This window comes from Garra rufa, chromosome 1 (genome assembly GCF_049309525.1).
Source record: "Garra rufa chromosome 1, GarRuf1.0, whole genome shotgun sequence".
NCBI classification, from domain to species: domain Eukaryota; kingdom Metazoa; phylum Chordata; class Actinopteri; order Cypriniformes; family Cyprinidae; genus Garra; species Garra rufa.
Genome location: NC_133361.1, coordinates 60,891,944 through 60,915,037, shown reverse-complemented (window position 1 = coordinate 60,915,037; position 23,094 = coordinate 60,891,944). Strand labels below are relative to the sequence as shown.

General features: G+C 35.4%; 1 protein-coding gene, 1 long non-coding RNA gene and 1 pseudogene across 2 annotated transcripts in view; 2 read left to right on the top strand and 1 right to left on the bottom strand.

Annotated features, from left to right (window-relative positions):
• The window catches only part of LOC141337819 (NACHT, LRR and PYD domains-containing protein 12-like), a 56,259-nt gene extending 33,946 nt beyond the window's left edge, over positions 1-22,313 (top strand). The window contains exons 8-11 of the mRNA XM_073843410.1: positions 60-233; positions 6,228-6,377; positions 21,193-21,239; positions 21,323-22,313. Coding sequence (XP_073699511.1) covers positions 60-233; positions 6,228-6,377; positions 21,193-21,239; positions 21,323-21,882 — 931 coding nt within the window. The 3' untranslated portion in view covers positions 21,883-22,313. The remainder of the gene's footprint in view (positions 1-59; positions 234-6,227; positions 6,378-21,192; positions 21,240-21,322) is intronic.
• LOC141342392 (uncharacterized) lies at positions 8,349-9,776 on the top strand (annotated as a pseudogene).
• Positions 18,816-19,902, bottom strand: LOC141338309 (uncharacterized). Its single transcript, XR_012355821.1, has 3 exons — positions 19,591-19,902; positions 19,079-19,112; positions 18,816-18,919 (listed from the first exon to the last, which is right to left on the bottom strand). It is a non-coding gene; the product is annotated as an uncharacterized lncRNA (long non-coding RNA).
• Positions 22,314-23,094: the final 781 nt, after the last annotated feature.

Below are 23,094 nucleotides of genomic sequence, written 5' to 3'. Positions count from 1 at the left end.
TGTCAATCTGATGTGAAACCAGAACACCAGCATGCCTTTTAACCAGTCACATTTTTCAGTTTGGCAAGCTGTTATCTCACTGATCAGCACTGTGAAGTTGTGGGTTCGGCTCTACAATCAACAAACTCCCGCTTGAGAAAGCTGGACCTGAGTCACAATGACCTGCAGGATTCAGGAGTGGAGCTGCTGTGTGCTGGACTGAAGAGTCCAAACTGTCAACTCAACATACTGAGGTATTAAATGGTAATTAATTCACAATGCAGAGAATCCTGGGAAACGTATAGCACCTGGTGGATATTTTGAAGTACAGTGTTAAGTGCAGCAGGCTGATAAAAATCTGATCAAATCACAGTGATCGCATGTTAATATCAAGTATTAAGTGAGCCACAGACTTGTAGATGTGCATCTTAGAAGGCTGCAAAAAGTCATTGATGCTCATGCTAACAGCATTTTGTCAGTCTTAGCAAACATATGACACTTTCTTAAAGTGTCTTGTGACGTTTTTCTAAATAGGTGCTTTCACTTAAGAACATACGCAGCAAGGTCTTCTTGCAATGTTTGAACAAAACACCTTTCATACAGACCTCTCATAAGCCCTGATGACGTCATAATATGCTAATTAGATGAGTATATTTACACCCCACATAAACCTTCGATCAGGCCCAACATTTTTCTAATTTACTGTAGATCTATCTCTTTAATACGGTGGCCGACAGAGGCCAACGCGTTGCAAACAAGAAAACACATGCAAACAGAAAAAACGACAACAAATTAAGAAAACATCTTCATCCGTTTGACAACACAGGCGCTGCAAATCCTCGCAACGCAAACACAAATACGGAAACGCGCTGCAAATTCTCACAACACAACCAAACTCCAAACCAAAAAGAAAACCAAAAAGAAACGCGCTGCGAACACACGAAGGCGCTGCGAACTAACAAACGCGCTGCATATAGCACGGACCACAACGGAAATGTTTCAGGGGGACCTGAAAAAGTGACGAACCTATCTGGGACCTGATTATTTGTTCAGTGGCTGTTGGTCAGAGCAGAGGTGTTATCGGTGAACTATCACCTTTTAGTGATAGTATAGTATCACTTAAAGGTGATAGTGATATAAATAATCAGGTAATATAGTGATATAAATAATCAGGTCCCAGATGAGTTCGTCACTTTTTGGTTGTGTTGTGAGAATTTGCAGCGCGTTTCCGTATTTGTGTTTGCGTTGCGAGGATTTGCAGCGCCTGTGTTGTCAAACTGATGAAGATGTTTTCTTAATTTGTTGTCGTTTTTTCTGTTTGCATGTGTTTTCTTGTTTGCAGCGCGTTGGCCTCTGTCGGCCACCGTACTTTAAGCCCTTTTAAGCCACAAGCTTTTGAAATCTTGATGTCAAAATCCAGCATTTTTTATTATTTTTTTTTTTCAAAAAAAACTCTGGTGCCTAAAGGGTTAATAAAAACATGTCGTCAGATTATATTTGTGGGATCATTATAGCCACTTCCATAGACATAAGCGTGTGTTTTTACAAACAATAATTGATTGTTTTTGCTAGTACTTATGTGTATTTAATTGTGTGATACATAAAATAAGCATTATATGGGGGGAAATACTGAATAGTTATGATAATCAGCGCGTCCAATCTGGCTCAGCACCAGCCAAAGCGCAAAAGCAGATTTGAATTCAGCAGCTGATCACGTGATGTGCTAAACATTCAAATCACACCAGTGTGATCGTACGCTTCAGGGACCAGCCAAGACTGATCACATGGGTGTGATAGTATACGTCAAAGGGTTTAGATCGTATGCAGCTTTTCTTACTCTTTAACTGAATGTGATGAAATTAGTGCTTTCAATCAATTAAAAAAGCAACTAATCAAAATGTATTTAATTAATTGCACCTAACATTAAGTTTGAAAAAAATATATAGAGAGAGATTTTTTAAGATGTAATCATTTCAAAAGTAATGTTTAAACAATATATATTTGAAATATTACATTGTATATTTTAATTTTTTTTGGGAATGGGATCTCTTTACTAAGTATTATGAAGGCCAGTATCACCAATACCAGCACTGCCACTGATGCCTCTATTAAAGTGGTCAAGACATGCTTTTTTTCTCATTTTAATATGCTAGTTTTGGTTCAAGTGTAATGCTAATAATGTTTTTTGAAAACAACAACAACAATAACAACAACAAACTGTCTTTCTGAAATTATCTGATTTTAAAGGTGCCATAGAATGCATTGATACAATATTTTAAAATGTTCTCTGATATCTACATATGGCTTGATGATAGGAGGAGCTCTGATTGGCTGTTTCACAGAGCGGCTTATTTAACTCTTTGAATGCACAATAACTTTTTACTTTAAATTTTGAGATTTGTGATCACACATGATCTGTGTAACGTTATACAACAGTGGCAGTACTTAGCACATTTGACAAGTTTAGATGCTGTCAGCGTGATCAGGATCTGCAAATCATTCGCCAACATCTGCACAGTCATCTCTCCTTACTCTGTTTATGTGGTAAGAGAAATTCAATGTAATGCAATGTAACAGGCTACCGCTAGCAAGAAGCTAACCATGTCCCTTTAGTGGCTCGCCTTATTTTATTAGAACGCCTTATTTGTTTTACGTGCCTTTCAGACCAGGAGTCCGCTGTTTCCCTCGTGTATCCCTAAGAAGCCTTATGGATATATTGAATTATTCTCATTTCCACATGCACAAATTCCATGTGCTCCGCCCCCCCAACCCATGCTTCAGTACAACTGGCATCCCTGCTGGCCCCCCTTATAAAAAGGGGCCTCGGGGCGTTGGGAAGGTTACGTTCAATGACCGCCTGCGGACACGTCTGGGAAGACCTGCCGGCACGTGGCGTTGTGCGTAACGCGGCGTCAGGGTCGTGGCCTTTTCCATGGGTCTAAGTTCCCAATGTAACGTCGAAGTGATTCGACTGAAGGGGTAACGTCTAGGTTACGAAGGTAACCCTCGTTCCCCGAAGGAGGGAACGGAGACGTTACATTCCCCTGCCACGCCCCTGGCGTCGCGCTGACGCTGGGCTCTCCCGGCTCTTCAGCAAAAGCCTGACTGAGTGGTGCACTGAGTGGTGCACGTCCACTCGCCAATTTTCAATTGGCCTTTTTAATAAGGCTCAGAGGTGATCGGTCTCTCAAGCGAGATCCCAATGTAACGTCTCCGTTCCCTCCTTCGGGGAACGAGGGTTACCTTCGTAACCTAGACGTTTTTAAAAGTTTAGTAGATCACACCGAACACTATTGCAGTAGTGAAACTGTGATGAGTCATGCAGCAGTAAGAACATAACAATAACAGATACATTTTAAAGCAAAATAATCATATTTATTCAAGCATTTAACATGTGTAAGTTAATTAAATATCAGTAATGAACTGCACAAATTATAGCTATCATGGAGAAAGTCCTACCTCTGTCCCAAACATGTACAGTAAGATGGATACCCTGATAGCAACATAGTGTCGGCCCAGATCCGTCCCACATCTGGCAAATGTGGAATGATGATCTGGCACACATGTTGTGTGGAAAGATGGCACTTGAATGGACTGCTCCGGTTTGCCAGGTCTGGGCCAAAAGCAGGCCATAGCAATGCCACATGTCAAAAAAAAAAATAAGAAAGAAAGAAATAAACCACAACAGTACCTTTTCAGAGATATCTCAGAGAGTCATCTCAGCTTTAATCAACAACTGACTTCAGCCACAGCCTTAGTGAAAGTCGTGACATATTGTCAAGTATGGTGACCCATATTCAAAACTGGTGCTCTGCATTTACTGTAACCCATCCAAGTGCACACACAGTGAACGAAAGAACTACACTCATATGTGAAAAGAGTGATGTTCATTCACAATCCCTACCTTCAATTCCTGCCTGTGTGGGAATCGAACCGGCGACCTTTGGGTTACAAGCCTGAGCCTATTACCATTAGGCCATGACTTATATTAAATTAACTGAAGACAAAAGACTTTAAATCTCTGAAGATCTCAACAGAGGAGGATTAAACAACTGACCAGATTGACTTTATTTCTGTTAGAGGTCTAAGTTCTTTATTGAGAATTAACAAGGGTTTAAATGTTTTAAATGTTCCATTTGAAGTCACTATATATAGTAATTAGCATTTCCATTAATTGGACTCTTAAATCTTACTTGTAATCAGTTGACTTGTTTGCTGTGATAATGTGTTTAACAAAGACATTTGCAGTACAAGATAATTTCTTGTTTATTGTTTCACAATCACCATGTAATGACCTGATTCACTGAAAACATTTGAATTTAGTAGGTGTGTAATTTAATGCTTTCACATTCAAAACCTGTGCTACTGTTGCATGAGTTGTGAAATCAGCTTGGAAAAAAAAAAGTTGAACAACCTTGACACAAACAGATATCAGCAATCAGCATATGAATCTCAACAATGGTGACAAAATATTCAGCTTAATCGGATCAATTCTACACTGTAAAAAATTTATTGTAAAATTTATAGCAAGTTACTGGCACGTTGGTTGCCAGGAATACTGTAAATTTTTACAAGTGCACTGTAAATGATTAACTACAGTTTTACTGTTAAAATACAGTAATTTTTTGTATATATACAAGCAACGGTATATACATTTTTTAGAGCTGCTACTGTGAAATTGCAACAATAGTTTGCAATTTTAAAAGTGTACTGGAAATCATTAAATAACATTTCACTGTTAAAATATTGTACTATAATTTTTGTATTCTTTATTTGCAGTATTTTATTTTCCAGATTGCTGAATTATAATGACTAGCAATTTAAACAATTTATTAACTGCATAAGCTTTAAACAATATTTAACTTCATAAATTGTTGTATAGTATGAAACTCAGTGCACCTATTATTTAATTAAAACAAAAATAATAATTTGACACATCTTAATCTTGAAAAACACATCCAATTTTCTTTAACAACTCTCGTATTTAATAACTCTCAAATTTGCATGAAAAAAATGTCATAGAACAGTGTATTTAGTATTATTCTGAATTCCAAAATAAATTGGGCATGAAAATATTTACTTGAAACATATATTACCCTGCTAAATTTTAAGGTTAACCAATATTTAGCCAAAGTTTAACCAACATCAAGTTAACCAACATGGTCATAATTAAATGGTTCAAAATACCACAAAGACAGTGAGGAATTTTCACAACTTCACGAACAGTCCAACATGGCCAAACAACAAGCCCTCAAGTGAGTCAACGTTACGTTATGTTACGTTACGTTACGTTACGTTAACCAGTTTAACACCACAGTTAATAGTTTACGTGACACACACATCCTCCGTGAGCGGCTGACCGCGAATCGCGAGCCCTAAATACGCGTTTTATTTCGGCGCCCGTGTTAACAGATGGCTGCCTGTGCAGATTTGTTTTACAGCATAAAATAATCACGAGAAAGTGTGCTGATCAGCACGACGTTGCCGTGAATCACATCTTTTGCCAATGAAGCTTGTAATTCTTAATGTAGGAACCCAGAGATGTTACGCCTATAGCCGATATATGGCAGGGGAATGTGTAAAATCCTTCCACGACTGTGCTGCCGAATCCCCGCACAAGTCTCTCTCGTGCTCCGCGGACGGAGGATTCGTTAATCTGCGGTTACCGCGAATGTTTATGACACCTTAATATTCTAATACAGTTACGAAATATGAAAAATAAAACAGAAATAAGACACTTACCACAGTTGTGAATCATTCTTCTTGCTGCTCCCGAATGTCAACCGTTGAAGATAGTCCCGCCTCTAGATTTGAAATTTACCAGAATGCATTGCGGCTTACAGCAATATGTGGTATTATAAGAAATACAACCCACTGCTGTAACATACTGCTGTAATTTTTTACAGCAATTCCTTACAGTGTGGATATGACAAAAGGCTGCTAAGGCTACTTGTAATGCATGCTGGGAGTTTTGTACTTTGTTTTGTAAAATACCCACTGGCCCAGTAATCTTGTAAACAGTCCTTTAAATTTTTCAAGTAGGTCAAACAGAAATTAAGGTAGGGAATATACACAGAAATGTAATAAAGTAATCAAATAAGACTGCAGCATCCTCAGTGTATAAATAAAATTAAAAGTTATTCAGTCAAGATCAGCGAGTGATTATCAAGTTTTCTTTTGTTGTTTGATCAACATGACAGACAGCAACTAGAATATTCGGCTGATGTTACTTTAACTTGTTGTTGTAGATTATCTGGCTGTTTGGTGACAGCAGAAGGTTGTGCTGCTCTGGCATCAGCTCTGAGTTCAAACCCCTCACACCTGAGAGAGCTGGACCTGAGCTACAATCACCCAGGAGAATCTGGAGCGAAGCTGCTCAACCATCTGGACAAACTCAAGTAAGTTGAGCATTAACAGTTGTCCTGTGTTCTGTGACTGTGAGAGTGTCCATAGCATCGGGAACCACAGGTATTAATTTTGTCTTGCCTGTATATGTGTTTTTTGTTTTGTTTTCTTTTTAACACTCAAGTAGCCAGTAACTCGCATTTTATGAATCACCAAAGACTAAGGTCTGGCTGCAGACTTGCACTTGCAAAAATATATACATGCTCAGATTTTCTCTTTACATCATCTGTGTTGTCAATTGCTTTCTCCACTACCTACAACATCACATGCAAATGGGGTAAAGATGCTGCTTGCACTTTTAAGTGATGTTACTTGCAGAGTCTGTAATTAGACCCTGTTGAAGGTTTCAGCTAAAATCGTTTTTACTGTTCTACTGAAGAAAAAAAGTCACTTACATCTGGGATGGCCTGAGGGTATGGAGGACCTAAAGGTACCTTTGCAAACAAGCAAACAAAATAAAAACAAAATAATTTTGCGTATGCATGCTACAGTTTCTTGCGTGCACACAAAACTTTTCACATGTGCATGCATTACAGTGCTTTATTTTTTTTACAGTGATTTTAGATTTCCTTTGTTTGTCCTTGCAATTTACTATGTAAACAAGTAAAGTACACAGTAAAAAAAAAAATGTAAAAAACATTTAAAAAAACTGGCAGCAGGGCTTCCAGACTTATTCAGTTAAATTACAGAAAATAACCATTCAAAATTACAAGACAAATCTGTAAAAATACAGAATAGTCTTTACGGTCAAAACTCATTACATTACAGTATATTACCATTGATCATTTGTTCATAATACAAAGACAATGGCTGTATATAAACATTTTAATCATGAATTTTGCAGAAATATTATGGTTTAAAATGTTTGGACAGTAGAGAAAAGAGTATAGTACTTAGAAAAAAAAAACAGTGGGGCAAATAAGTATTTGATACACTGCCAATTTTTTAATTTTTCCCACAAAGAGTGGAGAGATCTGTAATTTTCATTGTAGGGTATACTCTTTATTGTATAACCCCCCCCCCCACACACACACACACTGGTCTAGTAAAAATATGTGGCTTTGTTTCATATTTACAGTGTATACGTTTTTCGTTATTTATCTCAAAAGAAAGGAAGTGAAATGTGACAACATGCCCCGTAGGTGGGGTAACATTTGAGGGGCACGTTGTAACACGACCATATGACAGCTTCAAATGTTATCTGATCGAATGAAAAAAATTTACACAACAAACTCAAATATTTTGTCAATAAAATACATGTGTTAACTCTTTCAAATAAAGTAATGACGTTTAAAAAAGGCAAATTTTGCATTTGACAATGAACACATTGGCAAGCATGCTTTGAACGGCCCTCATCGCAACACACAGCTGTACAGTAGTTCAAAATAATGTGGACAAATTGATGAAACACATTTAGACATTCAGAAAAACACTCCCATCCCTCCACACACAGCTCTCATAGAACACCACACACATAAACCAGCCAAAATGCTTTACATTTCTTGAAATAATAACTTCTGAACATTAAACATGGATTGTCAGCCTTTATTCACCTGTTTCTTGTGGTTTCTCATAAAAATCCATAAAAGTAATTAGTGTAAATTACATCGCTAATGTCATAGAATAGCATAGATTAATAACAGCGGGGCATATTGTCACACAGTGTTAAAACGTTCCCCATCTGCGCCACTGGAATATAATAGAGGTTAGTGTCTTCTGGTGGTTTGCGAAACGGATAAATAACGAATTGGAGATTAAAATAATAGCATATTTGTCTCATTTTAAATTAATACTTAAAACTGAATTGAAAAGTGTACTGTTATAGTGTTCGCTTATTTAATGCAAGTTAAATTACAGTCGTTTTGTATGTGTAAATGGTGAGTTCTGTGTTGTCCAATCAGATGCTGTTACGTAATCAGGTAGGGATTAGTTCGCTGTTTTGTTTATATTAGCCAGACGCCAGTATGCTCGCAGGCTCCGATGCTGATGGAAACCCATTTGCACTGGGCAAGAGCATTAATCCCGCTGTTGAAAGTCATATTTTACAAAGTAAAGTTCCTGAAACGGAATAACGTTGTTGTGTTGTGTCCTTCACGCCTCCACGAACATTAAACAACCGGGAGCACAACAGTACTTTAGCCAGAAATTTACTTTTACTATGATAAAATAAATATTCAGCGATATCTTCAAAAGGCTTTTAAATTTTGGCGCGCTTTTTTCTCTCCATATGCTGCTATGGCAAGTAGTAATTTTGGTTAAGCTAGCATGTGTGGAAATATTTAAACCACAAGTGTTAAAACTAACCCCGCGTTAGTTTGTGCCCCGCGCTACACTACTGGGGTGCGGGAGATGGAGCTGGCGCAATCAAATCAAAAGCAAGCCGACGCCACAGTCCTGACTGCAGCATCACTGTCTTTATTGGGTGTTCTTAGTGAATATTTGCATTTATTCACATATGACTGGATGTTGTGGACTATCATGATTTTGGCTAATGCAGAACACTAATGGTGCGCATTAGAGGGGATTTAGAAGTGGGTATACGCAAATCCGCCTGATAAAGAAGTGGGTATACGCCGTATACCTGCGTATACCCTCCACTACACCACTGGGTACACCTCAACTGTGAGAGAAAAAAAAAATGTTTGAACCTGTTTGAACTCGTTACCTGTATGAAAGACACCTGTCCACAGTCAATCAGATTCCAGCCTCTCCACTATGGGCAAGACCAAAGAGCTGTCTTAAGGACACTAGGGACAAAATTGTAGACCTGCACAAGGCTGGGATGGGCTACAGAACAATAGGAAAACAGCTTGGAAAGAAGGCAACTGTTGGTGCAATTATTAGAAAATCGAAGAAATTCATGATGACTGTCAATCTCCCTCGGACTGGGGCTCCATGCAAGATCTCGCAATCATGGATTATCAATAATCCTGAGAAAGGTGAGGGATCAGCCTAGAACTACATGGGAGGACCTGGTCAATGCCCTGAAGAGAGCTGGGACCACAGTCTCAACGGTTACCATTAGTAACACACTACACTGTCATGGATTCAAATCCTGCAGCGCTCGCAAGGTCCCCCAGCTCAAGCCAGTACATGTCCATGCCCGTCTGAAGTTTGCGCAAGACCAACTGGATGATCCAAAGGAGGCATAGGAGAAGGTCATGTGATCAGATGTGATGAAAATACTTTTTGGTATAAAGTCCACTTGCCGTGTTTGGAGGAAGAAGAAGGATGAGTACATCATGCTTTGGGGGTGCTTCTCTGCAAAGGGGACAGGGCACCTGCACCGTATTGAGGGGAGGATAGATGGGGCCATGTATCGCGAGATTTTGGGCAACAACCTCCTTAGTAAGAGCATTGAAGATGGGTTGTGGCTGGGTCTTCTAGCATGACACTGACATCAAACATACAGCCAGAGCAACTAAGGAATGTCTCCTAAGAAGCATTTGAACCCAGTAGAAAATCTATGGAGGGAGCTGAAACTCCAGTTTGTCCAGCAACGTCCCCAAAACCTGAAAGATCTGGATGAGACCTGTATGAAGGAGTGGGCCAAAATCCCTGCTGCAGTGTGTGCAAACCTGGTCAACAACTACAGGAAACGTCTGAAATCTGTAATTGTAAACAAAAGTGTACCAAGTATTAAGTTCTATTTTTCTATTTTATCAAATAATTATTTAATGCAATAAAATTGAAATTATTTAAAAATCATACAATGTGATTTTCTGGATGATATATATATATATATATATATATATATATTTTTTTTTTGATTCTGTCTCTCACAGTTGAGGTGTAGCTATGATGACCTATCAAAAAAGGGCATCCATCCTTCATAAAGCCTCAGGCCTCAAGATGTATGTTCCATTCCTCATTAGAACACATAGCTCATATTAATTATAATTAGTTATAACATTAACAAATGCACAGCAAAAAGCCCAGTGTTAAATTAACTCCCGGGAAATATAAGAGTGTTAAATTAACACTGAAGCAGAGTTAAAGTTAATGAGATAATTAGTGATTAAGTAAGTGATGATTGATCATTATTGAAGACACCTGATGAGTCACTAAAGGAGAAAAATCAGAATTTTTAAGCAATCTTTATAGTGGTCAGTGTGTGCATTAGTTGGGCTCTTGACCATTACATTTTTAACATCAGATTTATTTATTTTTTTATTGGATGTTGTGTTTGAGTTAAAACAGCCGGACAAGCCAAGAGCACAAGACAAGAGGTAGTGATGATTATGTTTTAACATGGTCATTATTTGATATGAATCATTGAGCTCATCTAGAGTCTAATCTCAGAGTTAGATTTACTTTGTTGGAAATATAACTCAGAGGTTAGACTCTAAAGGAGTTCAGTGATTCAGATCAAATTCTTATCTTGAATGTTTAACATCAGCCTTGTGATTCACATAAGATCCTGTTTTTTTATTTTTTATTTTTTTATGGGTTTTGGCAAATTTTCTTACAAGCTGTTGTGATGTATAGAAAAACATTTCCCCAAAAAAAAGTAATTTGTTAATTTTTTGTTAATTTGTATAATTTATACATGCCGCAATACATGCTGGGAGTCATGGATGAGTTTTGATTGGCTGCAACATGCATTTTTGATGGTCACCATGTCTGTGTGTCTAAACTAAAGATTATTTGAAAGCTTTGATCACAGTTAGTTTTAAAAACAATTTTCTGATTTAATGTTAAAACACTGTTACAGCAGTCAAACTAAATCTAATGTTAAAAATGTAAGGGTCAAGAGCCCAACTAATGCAAACACTGACCACTATAATGGTTGCTAAAAAATGTGATTTTCTCCTTTGGTCATTCTGCTTATTAACATCAGGTGTCTTTAATAATGATCATTCATCACTTTGTTAATCACTAATTATCTCATTAACTTTATCTCCGTCTCAGTGTTAATTTAACACTCTGATTTGAACACTTGACACTCAAGAGTGTGGACTTAAACTCCCGGGAGACCTAATTTAACACTGGGCTTTTTGCTGTGTACATACAAAACATAAGAGCAGGCCAGCATGTAAACACAAGTTAAGCGTTTTCCCATAGAAAACCATTACAAAATGTATAATGCATTAAGAGGACCAAATTCTGTGCATGAATTATGAAAAACATTATCTAGATTATTTTTTTTTTTTTACTTTAATATTAAATTAAAACCCATTTTCATTTTTTTAAAATTCAGTTTTATTAAAAATTATTTAACTGTCCACGTATGTGGAGACCTTGCAACAAAGGAGTAAAATGGGACATAAAGCCACAGCTGACAATATGGAATTGTTTTTTTTAATGGCATGTTACGCTATTTATATCAGCTCTGTTATTACGAACAATAATATTACAATATAATAACAATAAAACACATATTGTAAGAACAGTAACTGTCACAAGGAGGGTCAGAGACGTTCGGATCCATTCGCAGCATTTATTCAAACAAACAAACAAACACAAAGGGGCAGGCAGAAATCGTGGTCAAACACAGGCAGAAGGTCGGGGCTGGCAGCAAGAATCAAAACACGGGGAGTAGTCCAGGAATCAAACACAGGGAAAACAAACACGGAAAGAAACGCTCGGAAATACAGACCATACGGAACAATAAGACTTCGCAAGGTGGCTGTGTGTGTGAGTGGCTTAAATGCAGACAGTGTGATGAGGTGCAGCTGTGAGCGGTAATCAGTAAAGTGAGAGCAGGTGAATGCAGTGATTAGTGCAGTGGCTTGTGGGAAATGAAGTCCATGAAGTGTGGTGCAAGAGTTCATGATGACAGGATAGACCAGATACGTGACAATAACAGTAGTTACATGTATACAGAAACCTATTAGCAATATAAAAATCTAATCAAAAACTGATGATTATAAGAATTTATTATAATTTCATCTTTATCTTACTTCCACTGTCCTCTGGGATATTCTCTATTATTCTGTGCTGACTCCTTAACCTGTGCTGTACCTGTTTGCCAGGCAAAATGCAAATTTGTCTCCAAATATATGTGTAAAGTTGCCATTTAATGCTATAATAATTAATTTGAAATGTTTATTTATGTTGATATATTTGTTAAATGTCTGTTTTATTACAATATAAGACAATGCATAACATATTTGGAAAAAAAATAGAAATGATATAGTAGCAGATTGCAGAAATCAGACTTTATGCAATCTGACTCCTCTGTTGCATGACGTCCAAATACGTGGACAGTTGGTTTTTGGTGAATAAAAACTATATTTTACTCTACATGTTAGTTTATAAATTACTAACATATTCATCATACTTTACTGTACACACTGATATATATTTATTTATTTATTTATTTATTTATTTTTTATTGCAATATTGTTGTCCATCTACTGAGCTCTAAATTGAGTTAACTTAACTGTCTACATATGTGGACACCATGCATGAAAGAACCCTTACATGATTAAGAGTCTTTTACAGGAATTATCTGTAAATAATAAATAACATTTTATGTAAAATTACACATTACACTGTGAAATACAGATAATTACCCTTTTAAAAAACAGAAAATATATGTAATGCCAAAATACAAACAATCACCTGTAAATTTAATGGAACTTTAAAATAAAGAAAATATCTGTAAAACAAAAGGTATTTTATCATATAAAAAAAAAAGAAAACATTCTTTAAAAAAATACAGACCGTTACCTGTAAAATTATGTTTTTTAACAGTGTATAAAAGTTAATAAAGATTAATAAGAAGATAAAATGAACAGCATTTATTAAAAAATAAATAAATGTTGTGTTACAATATACAATGCTATTCAAAAGTTTGGGGTCAGAACATTTTTTTTTTTAAAGAAATTAAGACTTTTATTTAGGAGGTATGTGTTAAATGAAAAAAAAAAACATAATAAAGACTTGAAAAGTTAGAAAAGATTTCTACTTTAAACAAATGCTGCTCTTTTTAACTTTGTATTCATCAAAGAATCAAAGAAAAAAGTATCACATTTTCCAACAAACAATATAAAGCAGCACAACAGTTTCAACATCGATAATAAATCAGCATTTTAGACTGATTTCTGGAGGATCATGTGACACTGAAGACTGGAGAAATGATGCTGAAAATTCAGAGCTGCGTCACAGAAATAAATTATATTTTAAATTATATTAAAATAGGAAACAAATATTAGAAATTGCAATAATATTTTACAATATTAGTTTTTTTTTCTGTATTTTTGATCAAATAATACAGCCTTGATGAGCAGAAAAAACTCTTAAAATACATAATCTCACTGATCCCAAACTTTTGAGCGGCGGTGTATTCACTTCCTGTAGCTGTATCCCTTTTAGCCACAAACATGTAATTTTACAAATTTATTAAAAATAAAACACTGAAATAAGTACATTGCATAAGTATTCATACCCTTAACTCAGTTGAAGCACCTTTACAGCCTCAAGTCTTTTTGGGTATGATGTCAACAAGCTTTGCAAATCTGCATTTGACAATTATCTGCCATTGCCTCATCTTTTCACCTCTCAAGCTCTGTCAGCTTGGATGGGGGCTGTCAGACATTTTCTAAAGTCCTAGTTGTTCCAATCGTCTTCCATTATGGATAATGCTTCTGTGAACCTTCAATGCAGCAGATTTTTTTCTGAACTCTTCCCTAGATCATTGCCTTAACACAAGTCTGTCACTGAGCTCTACAGGCAGTTACCTTGACCTCAGAACTTGTTTTTTTTTTTTTTGCTCTGATATGCATTTTCAGCTGTTAGACCTTTTCTGAGAGGTGTGTGCCTTTCTAAATCAGACTCATTCAAATGAATTTGCCACAGTTTAACTCCACTCGAAGTGTAGTAACATCCAGAAGCAATATGAATGCAACTGAGCTAAATTTCGAGTGTCCCAGAAAAGGGTATGAGTACTTATGCAACAGGATCTTTTCAGTTTTTTATTTTTAATAAATTTGCACAAATGTTAAAAACCTATTTTTTTGCTTTGCCATTATGGAGTAGGGAGTGTAGATTGATGTGGGAAAAAAAGTAATTTAAAGTAGTTTAACATAAGGCAGCAACATAACAAAATGTGAAAAAAGTGAAAGGGGTATGAATAATTTCGCAAAGGCACTGTATATATTCAGCATCACTGGAACCCTAAAAATAAATAAACAAATAAATAAACACATACATACAATTAAAGTCAACAGTGTTGTTACAGACACACTACTAGGCCTACTGGTAAATTAATCAAAAGAAGGAAGAGCTTAACTACAAACGTATTTACTTGGTTAAGAATAAACAAAGAATGAAAATTAAGAATGTACGAAGGAATGACACTAATGCAGTGGCACCATGTACTTTGCAAAGTGGAAGCAAAATACTTACTTTAGCAGCACCAGACAGTGAAGCCTTGGATAGAGCCTTTGGAACCTGTAAAGGAGAATATTTACAGATTAAAAACAAAGCACATAACACTGACCACCATAAAATCTTTGAATAAATATCAGACTATCACAATGTTATATAAATACACAATGTTATGTATAAATACTGACATGAGCAATGATCATGATTAATTAATTCTTAATTAACGCTCTGTGCACATGTCAAGCATTAGGACTGTATATTTATGCATATAGTCACCATGTCTCCATCAGAAAATTTATTCTTATTACGCTGAAAAATGTCCTACAGACTAACTGTGGTCATTGTGTATTAGAGAAAAATACCCCCATTTTAAATTCTTTTTTTCTTGAGAGGATAAACAATGAAGATTAATTATTATTTATTTATTAATGTGTTATCAAGGGTATGAATAATTTTGAGGACATATTTATATATAGATGACTGGCAAAACACTTACTTTCTGCTGCTGGTTCGTCTCTCATCTGTGGCCTCGAGGAAAAGGTTTACTTTTTGTCTTAAGAATGTCTGGCTTGGGTAGCTGTTCTTCAATTTCCTTGCTTTTATTTGTAAAGTTCTTTCCCTTTCTAAAGAAGCAGAATAGTAAGATAAAGGCTAAGCACGTCACATGATGTATAATTATCTAAAACATAGATATTTTACTAACCTCTTCAAGTCTACAATATAGCGCTAACGTTATGCGGCATAATAAACGAGAATAATATATTGGAGATAAGGCAGAACTGAGAATTTTCCATCCTCCACCCACTTAATTAACGCAAACATTAATCAACGTCTTTCTTCCCGTCTCCTATCTTCAGCTTCCTGACACGGCTCTCGGAAATCGCCCCTCAGCCTCAGTTATTTTTCAAAAACAATATATATATATATATATATTTTTAAAATGAATAGAAATTTAGATTTTGTTTTGCAGTTGCATTACTTTTTGTTAAAGAGTTATGTATATATATCGGCGTTAACGTGCTGCGTTAACGTGAGACTCTTATCGGGCGATAAAAAAAATATCGCCATTAATCTATTCTCAAAGTTGGGTTGGGAGCTGGGTCTAAACTACGCAAGATATGAAAACTTTCACTTTGATATTTTAGCGCGGATGACGTATACCTAGTCGAATTGCACTGTAGGGGGCGAGAACAAGTCTTCAACTTTTGTGAAATTACCACATCAAATGAGACGTGCAGTTATGAAGCCGCTTCAGGGCAGGTGCGTGCTAGACCCTTTTTGCTGTGCCCCAGTAAAATCTCAAATTTGAGTTATAATTTACTTTGATAATCCCGAAATAAAGACATTAAACTATATGCAACAACTGAATTGACGCTTCTAAAAGCAACGCAGTTTAATGGAAGACTATGCACGCAGATATCCATGCCCGCACGCGTCTGTGTATTTAAGGGGAACGCACACGTCATGCAGCCTTTTGCGCAGAAGTACTTGGTTACACAAGTTTGTATAGGTAATTATGTTGTAAATGCAATTGTCAAGCAGTTTGTGATGCATTTTGGAAACAGGAGATGAGCGCCTGATCTAATGCGCTACCTGGCCCGTTCTCGAAGACTTACTTTTAGTCATTATTTGGGTAGCACACATAGTCTCAAAATGCCTTCAGCAGAATTCAAATTAGCCATTTTAATCTAGATTAATCTAGATTAATTCCAAGTTTTAATCTAGATTAATCTAGATTTAAAAAATTAATCTATGCCCTTTAATTATTAATTAATCTATATATATATATATATACGTTTTTATTTTTAAAATCTAATTTCAAAGTCCCTAACGTCACTAAGGCATTGCACATGCGTAGCAGGATAGCCTTAACGGGACTTTGACCGTATCCAAATAGTTTTTGATGTTGTACATAACATGCATATCTGTTACGGTCATTTTTATTATTATTTTTTTTTTATTACATCAAATACATTTTTAAATAATGGATACTTTGATCTCCATGCAGATTCTACTGTAAGGTTGGAAATTAATTTTTGAAATCTGAATATTTGTAAATATATTTTGGTTAAACTGAAATATATTTTTGACTTCAAAAATATATTTAATTGAGCATCACAGACATTTATTTTAAATATATTTTAGCCAGGATTTTTTTTTATTTTTTTATTTTTTTTTATCGTATAGGGAATGTCTTTATTACCCGTTTCACATTGTGAAATGCGTCAGTGGAGCTTCGATGTGAATTATTGTCATTCAGGGATTGCTTGGGTGTTTGAATAGAGATCGTGATCTTTTAACTATTAACAAAGACTAATAGACTCGTGTACTCACACTAGGCACGGTTGCTGTGAACCGGGCTCGAGTGCGATTGTCCCCCCTCCCCACTCCCCCTCTGGCCTGCACTCACATAGGGTTTCAGCATTCGTGCCGGAGCACGTTTACGTCATTATGTTGCGATGGTTTCAGGAAGAGCAACGCTCTCGCTAAACGTGAAATAGTTTACTTTGTGGATAATTATTTTAAATCGTTTGGTCCGCGTGGGTCCACAGCCCTCTCACAGCCTATTATTAAACAGGTCTTTCGCCTTTGTGGCACGAAAATTTTCACGCAATCGTGCTGTTCGTATGAGGAGGTTTTAAATTACCAGTTGAAGTACAGCAAGGACTTTGCAGCTTTGATTATGGACTATAAAAACGCTGATTACCTCGCAAAAACGCGACATCACGCGTCCTGTTCCGTGCTCCAGCACGGTTAGCGCTCACACTGCATGCGAACCGCGCCCGAGTCCAACTGAACCGTGCTCTGGCCCACCTCTTCCAAGCGGGCCAGGGCCGGCTAAACGAGCCGCGCCCGGGCACGGTTCGGAGCACTCACACTAGTCAAACGAACCGCGCTTTCGTGGTCAAACGCACTCGGGCACGGTTCAAACTGCCTAGTGTGAGTACACCCTAAATAAAGAATACACTTAAAGGGACTTCGCTATTAATCATACAGGCTGCGTCCGAAATCGCCTACTCAATGAGTAGGTACTTAATTTCAATAAGTACTTACTTAACGAGCGCTAAAAGAGTACCTACTCAACAGCCAAATCTCGTTGAGTATGGATGCGTTCCGCCATGTTGACGTTATCATGTGACCTATGACGTTATAACAAGCGCAACATGAAATGATATGAACGACGGATTTAATTCATCTATCTGTAAACATTTTGATGTTGATGAAATTTGCTTATTTTGGATTGATTGAAGTTTTTATATTTTTAACAATACTAAAATGACTAAAACCCCCAAATTTGTTGTCTTGAATATGTTAATGGGCAAAATTGTGCAAAACTAGCTTGGATCTGATTTGTTTTCCTTTTTCCGAATTTCTCTGTCTTTCATCCCTGAAACTTCAAATAATAATAAATAAATAACAAAAACAAATGCAATTTTTAATTCATTGCGTTTTATGAGTATTCAAATATATTTAATATTTTTTTCTGTATCTAATCTTGTACTATGTACGCAAACCTTTTATAGTTATGTTTTATGTCATGATTGTTCTTTGTTAAAGATACTTAAGTCTTTCCCTCAGTTTGTATGGAATTATAAATTCTGCAGTAATAATAATACAAAAATTTGAGCGACAGCGACACCTCATGGCATCAGTAACATGACAACCCTAGTACACTCTCCTCCATGTTTACAACATCTGCACAAAAGAGACGTCGATCAGTTGCTCAAAGATCTTACCTTTGGAGAAGACTGTTGATTTTACACTCGGAAAATTTAAGTATTACTATTTAGAAATTAAAATAACTTTAGAATGCATTGCTAGCCCACTCCAACACGTACCAACAATAATAATGATAAATGCTGACTAATAATTAATGATATTTCTAGTTAAACAAGCATAATATTGTTGTTTTTTTTCAATGAAGTAATGAATAAATGCATAGGCTTATGAAAATGTTATATTTTATTTACTGACAACATCAGGAAACATGAATAAATTAGTAAAATAATAAAAGTAACCATGAACATAAATAAATACACATGGAGCAAAGCTTTATTAAACATATTGGTCTTCTAGTCTTTTTGATGAAGAGATCGCAGCAACATCTGGTCCAGATGAAACAAAGGGCAGGTGGAGTGATGGAGGGTCTCATTTCCAGGATGCTGCTGTGGATTTCTCCTTTCTTACTGCACACACCAGTCTGCAGACATTTCAGATCATACAAAGACGCACAAATATAATACAAAAAATGTCATTTTAACAGCACAGTGTCATTAGATCTCTGTATTGGAAGTTACAAAATGATCAATCTTTATATTAAGTTTCGGATTTTACTTTTCCCCAAAAATGCTGCAGTCACCTTTCCTTTCAGGTCCTGCTCCACCACAAAACATCTGCAACAAAGGCACATAAATCAAGAATCAGAAAAGTTCTGTTATAGCTCTGTTTGAAATGAGTTTGAAGTTCAGTTAGGCCTACTATATGTATATGTGTTTATTTACATTACTTACATTAATGTAAAGCAGTGACAGTGAATTCTCACATAACGTCCATCACTCACTCAGATGTTTTGTGTTGTGTGTTGCTCTAGTCTAGAACATTTTCCTCTCATTTGTTAAATAGACATTTATTAAACGTCTTTAAAATGTATATGTTTTATGCAAATCCGCTTTAAAGACGTGTGTGTGCTACCTGAAGCTTAATGTTCGCTATACGTCATAAAACATGTTTTAACAGCGAAATCACAAATATACTAACTATAGCATACTGTATAACATCTTGGCACCTTATGCAAATCAACAGTTTACAATAAAGTAGCTCAACAAATATGATTTTTAAGACAGGGAACCCTGTTTTGGTTGTAATACTCACATTTGTAAACACCCTCGCCGTGGTTCTCAATCACGTTCGATGATGACGTTTTGGCCTCCTGTGGACTCCTGGGATTGAAAAGTATCCATCGATGAAGACTTCAGGATCTGGGCTGAAGCAGTAGGACATCCGGGGATTTCTCGCCTACTCTTTTGTGAATACTGAGGTTTCGGACGTACTTCTTTCTTCACGTACTCTTTTTTCCCTACTATATAGTAGTTAAGTAGGCATATTCGGACGCACTTTAAGTAGACGTACACCGGAATCTCGCGAGAATTAGTGCATTCGCCTACTAATTCTCGCCTACTCTTTTATAAATACTTAGGATTCGGACATACTTATTTGCTCGCCTACTGCTTTTCCCTACTAAATAGTAGAGAAGTAGGCGATTTCGGACGCAGCCACAGCTCTAATTAAACACTGCAAAATGTTTTGCTATATCGTCACGTCCTCGCGAGACCAGTCTGATCTCGTCACACCCCTAATATATATACCTAATATATATTACCACTCAAAAGTTTGGGATCAGTAAGCTTTTTAATGCTTTTTAAAGAAGTTTCTTCTACTCATCAAGGCTGTATCAATTTGATCAAAAAAATGTTCTTTTGTGAAATATTATTGCAATTTAACATAACAGTTTTCTATTTTAATGTCCAAGTAATAAAATATAAAAATATAATTTCTTTCTCTTCAGCGTCACATGATCCTTCAGAAATCATGCTAATATTCACATTTATTATAAATGTTGAAAACCGCTGTGCTGCTTCATATTTTGATATTTTTTTTTTATTTAAAATATAAAATTTTAAATATGTGTTAAATTAATAAAAAGTCATAATAAAGATTTCTATTTTGAACTTTGAACTCTATTTTGCTCTTTTTAACTTTGTATTAAAAAAAATGAAGCAGCACAAGTTTCAACATCGATAGTAAATCATAATTTTAGACTGATTTCTAGAGCATCATGTGACGCTGAAGACTGGAGAAATGCTGAAAATCACTGCTGCGTCACAGAAATAAATGATATTTTAAAATATAATAAAATAGGAAACAAATATTAGAAATTGCAATAAGATTTCATAATATTACAAATAAATACAGCCTTGATGAGCAGAAAAGACTTAATATCAACAATAATAATCTTACTGATCCCAAACTTTTGAGCAGCGGTGTATTTATTACATTCACTTCCTGTAGCTGTATCCCTTTTAGCCACAACCATGTTAACGTGAATCGCATGTTTTCAGAAGATGTTTATGCGAACACTTTTAACGTCACTAGCAAGTTTTTAGGAAATAATTTAAGTTTGAAGAGGGTTGCTAGATGGTTGCTAGGGTGTTTAGGCGGTTGCTAGGTTACTTGAGACAGATAAGAGTTTGTGGGAAACAAAGGAAGAAAGAGATGAGAGAGTTTGTGTTTGTTCACAATATGAGAAGATTTTGTGTGATTGAATGACAAACTAACAGAGTATTTCTGATTATTGAAACATTCATTCATGCAGATGTGTGTGTTTATTATTATTATTATTATTATTATTATTATTATTATTATTATTATTATTATTATTATTATGAGATGAATGACTCTGCATGTGTTTTCTAGTGTGGATCATGGAGGAGAGTTCATGATCACATCAGGGCTCCACAAATGTAAGTCCACAAACAGACTCACAGTTTTCTTGTTTGTTGTTTAGTTGTAAATGTGTCTCTTGTAATGTGTGTCTTGTGTTCAGATGCCTGTGATCTCACTCTGGATACAAACACAGCAAACAAATACTTCACTCTGTCTGACGACAACAGAAAGGTGACAAATGTGGGTCAGACACAGTCATATCCTGATCATCCAGACAGATTTGATTATCCTCAGGTTCTGTGTGTTGAGAGTCTGACTGGACGCTGTTACTGGGAGACTGAATGGAGTGGAGATGGTGTTTATATATCAGTGTCATATAAAGAAATCAAGAGGAAAGGAGGGGGTAATGACAGTGTGTTTGGACGTAATGTGAACTCCTGGAGTCTGAGATGCTATAATCACAGATTCTCTGTCTGTCACAATAGTAAGCGCACTGATATATCTGCTGGTTCAGACTCCTGTAAGAGAGTAGGAGTGTTTCTGAACGAGTCGAACGGCACTCTGTCCTTCTACAGCGTCTCTGACAAACACAGACTCACACACTTACACACATTCACACACACATTCACTCACACACTACACGCTGGATTTGGACTTGATTATAGTTTACTTCTTTTTCCAAACTCTTCAGTGTCTCTGTGTGACATTAAACACAACTGAATAACACACATCTCTGTAACACACACACATTACACAAATCACACACTAATAAAGAGAAATACTTGTGTTTGTGGAAATTACTTCATTATTATTATTACTGTGAGATGTTTGAAAGCAACATTCAAAAGCACTTCTAGAAACAGTGTCTGTGCAACTGGACATTAAAAACATTCATTTCCTGTGAACCTCTTCATTTTTAAAGAAAAACTTATAGAAGTCTTGAAATGTAAAGAGCTATTTTTAACTCTCTTTATTTTCTTGAAATAACAAAAAAATAATTTCTTTATTTTCGGGTCACACTTGGTGCTTGAAATCTAACTTTTTTTAATTTTAGGAAAATTAATGTAATATGTTTTTGTTCAATAATATATTTTGATTATTATTTAGCATTTTGAGGATATTTTATGATAGTATTACATTTGTATTAAAAATTAAAGAGCTATTTTTCCATTAAAATTAATTAAACTGAGCCTCTTTATTTTTCGGGTCACACTTGGTGCTTGAAATCTTACTTTTTTTTTTTTTAGGAAAATCAATGTAATATCTTTTTCATTAATAATATATTTTGATTATTATTTATCATTTTTTAGCTATTTTTCCATTAAAATTACTTAAATTGAGCCCCTTCATTTTCGGAAAATTTATATATTTACATTTATATATATACATTATATATTTTTGTATAATAATATATTTTGATTATTATTTAGCATTATGGAGAGTTTTTATGATAGTATTACATTTTTATACACAATGAATAAGCAATTTTTTTCAAATAAAAGTAATTAAACTGAGCCTCTTTATTTTTTGGGTCACACTTCATGCATTATTATTATTATTTTTTTTTTTTTAGGGAAATTAATGTAATATATGTTTGTTCAATAATATATTTTGATTATTATTTAGCATTTTGAGGACATTTTATGATAATATTACATTTTTATGAAAAATGTAAAAGCTATTTTTCCATTATAGTTAATTAAATCGAGCCTCTTCTTTTTCGGGTCACACTTGCTGCTTGAAATTTAACTTAGTTTTTTTTTTTTTTTAGGAAAATCAGTGTTATATATTCTGTTTCAAAAAAATATTTTGATTATTATTTAGCATTTTGAGGATATTTCATGGTAGTATTTAATTTTTTTTAATAAAAATTTAAAAGCTATTTTTCCATTAAAATTATTTAAACTGGGCCTATTTATTTCCGGGTCACAC